Here is a 7,329-nt window from a genome sequence, read left to right on the forward strand (position 1 = left end):
TGGGTTTTAAGTTCGCTAGAAAGGCTTGTACCTGTCCCTGTCCCTGTCCCTGTCCCTGTACCTGTCCCTGTCCCTGTCCCTGTACCTGTCTCTGTCCCTGTCCCTGTCCCTGTCCCTGTCCCTGTACCTGTCTCTGTCCCTGTCCCTGTCCCTGTACCTGTCCCTGCCTCTGTCCCTGTCCCTGCCCCTGTCCCTGTCCCTGTACCTGTCCCTGTCCCTGTCCCTGTCTCTGTCCCTGTCCCTGTCCCTGTACCTGTCCCTGCCTCTGTCCCTGTCCCTGTCCCTGTCCCTGTCCCTGTACCTGTCCCTGTCCCTGTCCCTGTCCCTGCCTCTGTCCCTGTCCCTGTCCCTGTACCTGTCCCTGTCCCTGTCCCTGTCCCTGTCCCTGTACTCCGCCCTGTCCCTGTCCCTGTCCCTGTCCCTGTCCCTGTCCCTGTCCCTGTACCTGTACTTGTGACATTGAAACTTGACATTTGAAAACCCCATTAGGAAAAAAAGCTTAAACCCCATTTAGATTTTTGCCCAAAGTTTAGAAGAAAAAAACTAAACTAAACATAATTAATGTTTTTTGTTGTTGTTAGTTTGCAGTGAAATATAATAGTTTCAGTATATATATATATATACTTTTTTTTATAAATTTCAGTTTACCTTGGTTTTAATTTTGGATAATTATAGAAGCAAGAGCTGAGCTGAGGTGAACTTTTAATGTCAAAATGAGAGAGAGACCTTCTGTGTGTTGTCTCTCTCAGCAGCAGCCTCCAGACCAGAGCCCTTCTGTGTGTTGTCTCTCTCAGCAGCAGCCTCCAGACCAGAGCCCTTCTGTGTGTTGTCTCTCTCAGCAGCAGCCTCCAGACCAGAGCCCTTCTGTGTGTTGTCTCTCTCAGCAGCAGCCTCCAGACCAGAGCCCTTCTGTGTGTTGTCTCTCTCAGCAGCAGCCTCCAGACCAGAGCATTTCTGTGTGTTGTCTCTCTCAGCAGCAGCCTCCAGACCAGAGCCCTTCTGTGTGTTGTCTCTCTCAGCAGCAGCCTCCAGACCAGAGCCCTTCTGTGTGTTGTCTCTCTCAGCAGCAGCCTCCAGACCAGAGCCCTTCTGTGTGTTGTCTCTCTCAGCAGCAGCCTCCAGACCAGAGCCCTTCTGTGTGTTGTCTCTCTCAGCAGCAGCCTCCAGACCAGAGCCCTTCTGTGTGTTGTCTCTCTCAGCAGCAGCCTCCAGACCAGAGCCCTTCTGTGTGTTGTCTCTCTCAGCAGCAGCCTCCAGACCAGAGCCCTTCTGTGTGTTGTCTCTCTCAGCAGCAGCCTCCAGACCAGAGCCCTTCTGTGTGTTGACTCTCTCAGCAGCAGCCTCCAGACCAGAGCCCTTCTGTGTGTTGTCTCTCTCAGCAGCAGCCTCCAGACCAGAGCCCTTCTGTGTGTTGTCTCTCTCAGCAGCAGCCTCCAGACCAGAGCCCTTCTGTGTGTTGTCTCTCTCAGCAGCAGCCTCCAGACCAGAGCCCTTCTGTGTGTTGTCTCTCTCAGCAGCAGCCTCCAGACCAGAGCCCTTCTGTGTGTTGTCTCTCTCAGCAGCAGCCTCCAGACCAGAGACCTTCTGTGTGTTGTCTCTCTCAGCAGCAGCCTCCAGACCAGAGCCCTTCTGTGTGTTGTCTCTCTCAGCAGCAGCCTCCAGACCAGAGCATTTCTGTGTGTTGTCTCTCTCAGCAGCAGCCTCCAGACCAGAGCCCTTCTGTGTGTTGTCTCTCTCAGCAGCAGCCTCCAGACCAGAGCCCTTCTGTGTGTTGTCTCTCTCAGCAGCAGCCTCCAGACCAGAGCCCTTCTGTGTGTTGTCTCTCTCAGCAGCAGCCTCCAGACCAGAGCCCTTCTGTGTGTTGTCTCTCTCAGCAGCAGCCTCCAGACCAGAGCCCTTCTGTGTGTTGTCTCTCTCAGCAGCAGCCTCCAGACCAGGAAGTGGTGTATCTGTTAATCCCCCCCCAGGCTGTAGGGGCCCTGATCGGGAAGAAGGGGCAGCACATCAAACAGCTAGCACGCTTCGCTGGGGCCTCCATCAAGGTAGGAGGACCTCTCCTTTTCCAACAACACCAGGCTGTACAGTACTTCTTATTCCTTTAAGAAAAGCAAATCATAAACTATTTACATTAGAAAATGTGGTTACAAAAAATATATACTTACTGCACCTAAGGAAAGCAAAGTGCCTTGAAAGCATCTCAGGATCATCCAACTCTTGAACGTCACTGTTCTGTGGTCAGGGCTGGTTGAGTCACTGTTCTGTGGTCAGGGCTGGTTGAGTCACTGTTCTGTGGTCAGGGCTGGTTGAGTCACTGTTCTGTGGTCAGGGCTGGTTGAGTCACTGTTCTGTGGTCAGGGCTGGTTGAGTCACTGTTCTGTGGTCAGGGCTGGTTGAGTCACTGTTCTGTGGTCAGGGCTGGTTGAGCCACTGTTCTGTGGTCAGGGCTGGTTGAGTCACTGTTCTGTGGTCAGGGCTGGTTGAGTCACTGTTCTGTGGTCAGGGCTGGTTGAGTCACTGTTCTGTGGTCAGGGCTGGTTGAGTCACTGTTCTGTGGTCAGGGCTGGTTAAGTCACTGTTCTGTGGTCAGGGCTGGTTGAGTCACTGTTCTGTGGTAAGGGCTGGTTGAGTCACTGGGGCTTTCTGGACTCCTGCTGACGATGTTAGACTCCTATATCTCTACAAACTGTCTCTGTTGATAGCTGACTAACAGACCAGGCTTCCTAAAGATCCCCTCTAACCATAACAGACCATGCATCCTAAAGATCCCCTCTAACCATAACAGACCAGGCATCCTAAAGATAAAATAAAAATAAATAAGCCATTTAGCAGACGCTTTTATCCAAAGCGACTTACAGTCATGCGTGCATACATTTTTGTGTATGGGTGGTCCCGGGGATCGAACCCACTACCTTGGCGTTACAAGTGCCGTGCTCTACCAGCTGAGCTACAGAGGACCACTAACCAGAAGATCCCCTCTAACCAGAAGCCATGGATTACAGGAAACATCCGCACTGAGCTAAAGGGTAGAGCTGCCGCTTTCAAGGAACGGGACTCTAACCCGGACGCTTATAAGAAATCCCGCTATGACCTCCGACGAACCATCAAACAGGCAAAGAGTCAATACAGGACTAAGATTGAATTGTACTACACTGGCTCTGACGCTCGTCGGATGTGGCAGGGCTTGAAAACTATTACAGACTACAAAGGGAAGCACAGCCGCGAGCTGCCCAGTGACACAAGCCTACCAGACGAGCTAAACCACTTCTATGCTCGCTTCGAGGCAAGCAACACTGAAGCATGCATGAGAGCACCAGCTGTTCCGGATGACTATGTGATCACGCTCTCCGTAGCCGATGTGAGTAAGACTTTTAAGCAGGTCAACATTCACAAGGCCGCAGGACCAGACGGATTACCAGGACGTGTACTCCGAGCATGTGCTGACCAACTGGCATGTGTCTTCACTGACATTTTCAACATGTCCCTGACTGAGTCTGTAATACCAACATGTTTCAAGCAGACCACCATAGTCCCCGTGCCCAAGGACTCTAAGATAACCTGCCTAAATGACTACCGACCCGTAGCACTGACGTCTGTAGCCATGAAGTGCTTTGAAAGGCTGGTCATGGCTCACATCAACAGCATTATCCCAGAAACCCTAGACCCACTCCAATTTGCATACCGCCCCAACAGATCCACAGATGATGCAATCTCTATTGCACTCCACACTGCCCTTTCCCACCTGGACAAGAGGAACACCTGCGTGAGAATGCTATTCATTGACTACAGCTCAGCATTCAACACCATAGTGCCCTCTAAGCTCATCACTAAGCTAAGGATCCTGGGACTAAACACCTCCCTCTGCAACTGGATCCTGGACTTCCTGACGGGCCGCCCCCAGGTGGTAAGGGTAGGTAACAACACATCTGCCACACTGATCCTCAACACGGGGGCCCCTCAGGGGTGCGTGCTCAATCCCCTCCTGTACTCTCTGTTCACCCATGACTGCATGGCCAGGCACGACTCCAACACCATCATTAAGTTTGCCGACGACACAACAGTGGTAGGCCTGATCACCGACAACGATGAGACAGCCTATAGGGAGGAGGTCAGAGACCTGGCCGTGTGGTGCCAGGACAACAACCTCTCCCTCAACGTGACCAAGACAAAGGAGATGATTGTGGACTACAGGAAAAAAAAGAGGACTGAGCACGCCCCCATTCTCATCGACGGGGCTGTAGTGGAACAGGTTGAGAGCTTCAAGTTCCTTGGTGTCCACATCACCAACGAACTATCATGGTCCAAACACACCAAGACAGTTGTGAAGAGGGCACGACAAAGCCTATTCCCCCTCAGGAGACTGAAAATATTTGGCATGGGTCCTCAGATCCTCAAAAAATTCTACAGCTGCACCATCGAGAGCATCCTGACTGGTTGCATCACCGCCTGGTATGGCAACTGCTTGGCCTCTGACCGCAAGGCACTACAGAGGGTAGTGCGTACGGCCCAGTACATCACTGGGGCCAAGCTTCCTGCCATCCAGGACCTCTATACCAGGCGGTGTCAGAGGAAGGCCCTCAAAATTGTCAAAGACTCCAGCCACCCTAGTCATAGACTGTTCTCTCTGCTACCGCACGGCAAGCGGTACCGGAGTGCCAAGTCTAGGTCCAAAAGACTTCTGAACAGCTTCTACCCCCAAGCCATAAGACTCCTGAACAGCTAATCATGGCTACCCAGACTATTTGCACTGCCCCCCCACCCCATCCTTTTTATGCTGCTGCTACTCTGTTAATTATTTATGCATAGTCACTTTAACTCTACCCACATGTACATATTACCTCAACTACCTCAACTAGCCGGTGCCCCCGCACATTGACTCTGCAACGGTACCCCCCTGTATATAGCCTCCCTGCTGTTATTTTATTTTACTTCTGCTCTTTTTTTTCTCAACACTTTTTTTGTTGTTGTTTTATTTTTACTTTTTTTTGTTAAAAATAAATGCACTGTTGGTTAAGGGCTGTAAGTAAGCATTTCACTGTAATGTCTGCACCTGTTGTATTCGGCGCATGTGACCAATAAAATTTTATTTGATTTGATTTTAACCATAACAGACCAGGCATCCTAAAGATCCCCTCTAACCATAACAGACCAGGCATCCTAAAGATCCCCTCTAACCATAACAGACCAGGCATCCTAAAGATCCCCTCTAACCATAACAGACCAGGCATCCTAAAGATCCCCTCTAACCATAACAGACCAGGCATCCTAAAGATCCCCTCTAACCATAACAGACCAGGCATCCTAAAGATCCCCTCTAACCATAACAGACCAGGCATCCTAAAGAGGAAGGCATGTTCTCTCCACAGCTTTGGCTCAGGTCTGGCTCTAGGCATTATTGAGGTGGTGACCCTCTCCCCTCTCTCCTCTCCCTGTCCCCCAGATCGCCCCAGCAGAGAACCCTGACGTCACTGAGAGGATGGTCATCATCACCGGACCTCCAGAGGCTCAGTTTAAGGTAAACTCAGATCTATGTGAACAGTGTCAACATCTTCAGCATACTTCATATACATAGTGCCTTCTCCTGTCCTTCAGGCCCAGGGCAGGATATTTGGGAAGCTGAAAGAGGAGAACTTCTTCACAGCGAAGGAGGAAGTGAAGCTAGAGACACATATCAAAGTTCCCTCGACTGCAGCCGGACGCGTCATCGGAAAGGGGGGCAAGACCGTGAGTATAACAATAACACCTGGGAGTCACAGCACCGGTCAGTGTCTCTCCACTCAGGGGTCATGATCTTTGACCTTTGTGTCCTCTCTAGGTCAATGAACTGCAGAACCTGACCAGTGCGGAGGTCATCGTGCCACGAGACCAAACGCCAGATGAGAACGATGAGGTCTTTGTAAAGATTAGCGGGCATTTCTTCGCCAGTCAGGTATGTGATATCATGTATTATCTGCTCTAGTCATATATAATATATAATAATATATGCCATTTAGCAGACACTTTTTTCCAAAGCGACTTACAGGAGTCTGTGCATACATTTTCCTATGGCTGCCATGCTCTGCTAACTGAGCCACACAGGACCAGTGTAATATTCAAGTCTCACACTTTGACATTATCAAATGATAAATCTGTTTCTTCCAGTCTGCTCAGAGGAAGATCCGTGAGATCATCCAGCAGGTGAAACAGCAGGAACAGAAACACCAGCAGCAGGGAGCTCCCAGCATGCACCATTCCAAGTGACCAGCAGGTCGAGCGGGGCGGCTCCCTCCCTCCCAACCTCCCTCCCTCCGGCGGGCACCAGCTAATGAATGTAGCCCTCCCACCTGGACGGACGACCAGACCAGCCAATGGGACAAAGCAAAGCAGAACAGCAGATTGGGAACAAAACCAAATAACTTAATTGATTGGGGGAAAACTGATGAGAGCCAAAGGCTTGGGGCATTATGTGCACTGCCAGCCTAGAGAGGGGAGAGGGGAGAGGAGAGAGGAGAGGCGAGAGGAGGGGGAGAGGAGAGAGGAGAGAGGGGAGGGGGAGAGGAGAGAGGAGGGGGAGAGAGGAGAGGGAGAGGAGAGAGGGAGGAGAGAGAGGAGAGAGGAGGGGGAGAAGAGAGAGGAGGGGGAGAGAGGAGAGAGGAGGAGGAGATGAAAGAGAGGAGAAGGGAGAGGAGAGAGGAGAGAGGAGGGGGAGAGAGGAGAGGGAGAGGGGGGGAGAGAGGAGAGAGAGAGGAGAGAGGGGAGGGGGAGAGGAGAGAGAGAGGAGAGAGAGGAGAGAGGAGGGGGAGAGGAGAGAGGAGGAGGAGAGGAGAGAGGGAGAGGAGAGAGGAGAGAGAGAGGAGGGGGAGAGGAGAGAGGAGGAGGAGAGGAGAGAGTAGAGGGAGAGGAGAGAGGAGAGGAGAGAGGAGAGAGTAGAGGGAGAGGAGAGGGGAGAGGAGAGGAGAGGAGAGGAGAGAGAGAGGAGAGGAGAGCGGAGGGGGAGAGGAGAGGGAGAGGAGAGAGGAGAGAGAGAGGAGGGGGAGAGGAGGGGGAGAGGAGAGAGGAGAGAGAGAGGAAAGAGAGAGTAGGGGGAGAGGAGAGAGAGAGGAGAGAGAGAGGAGGGGGAGAGGAGAGAGGAGAGGGAGAGGAGAGAGCAGAGGAGAGAGGAGAGAGAGAGGAGGGGGAGAGGAGAGAGGAGAGAGGAGGAGGAGAGGAGAGAGTAGAGGGAGAGGAGAGAGGAGGGGGAGAGGAGAGAGTAGAGGGAGAGGAGAGGAGAGAGGAGAGAGAGGAGAGGAGAGGAGAGAGAGGAGAGGAGAGCGGAGGGGGAGAGGAGAGAGAGAGGAGAGAGAGAGGAGGGGG

The 7,329-nt window shown here is 52.1% G+C and overlaps 1 protein-coding gene across 4 annotated transcripts in view; it reads left to right on the top strand.

Moving 5' to 3' along the window:
• The window catches only part of igf2bp2a (insulin-like growth factor 2 mRNA binding protein 2a), a 103,273-nt gene extending 96,792 nt beyond the window's left edge, over positions 1 to 6,481 (top strand). Inside the window, exons 12-16 of one of the 4 annotated variants that reach the window (XM_084179554.1) lie at positions 1,920 to 2,042; positions 5,438 to 5,512; positions 5,590 to 5,721; positions 5,813 to 5,926; positions 6,139 to 6,481. In XM_084179554.1, the coding sequence (XP_084035680.1) occupies positions 1,920 to 2,042; positions 5,438 to 5,512; positions 5,590 to 5,721; positions 5,813 to 5,926; positions 6,139 to 6,237 (543 nt within the window). In that variant the 3' untranslated portion in view covers positions 6,238 to 6,481. Of the gene's footprint in view, positions 1 to 749; positions 1,393 to 1,919; positions 2,043 to 5,437; positions 5,513 to 5,589; positions 5,722 to 5,812; positions 5,927 to 6,138 lie in introns of those variants that run through there. The other 3 variants (XM_084179555.1, XM_084179552.1, XM_084179553.1) reach the window with 3 other exon arrangements.
• The last annotated feature ends 848 nt before the right edge of the window (positions 6,482 to 7,329 follow it).

This window comes from Coregonus lavaretus (assembly GCF_964263955.1).
Source record: "Coregonus lavaretus genome assembly, chromosome: 16".
NCBI classification, from domain to species: domain Eukaryota; kingdom Metazoa; phylum Chordata; class Actinopteri; order Salmoniformes; family Salmonidae; genus Coregonus; species Coregonus lavaretus.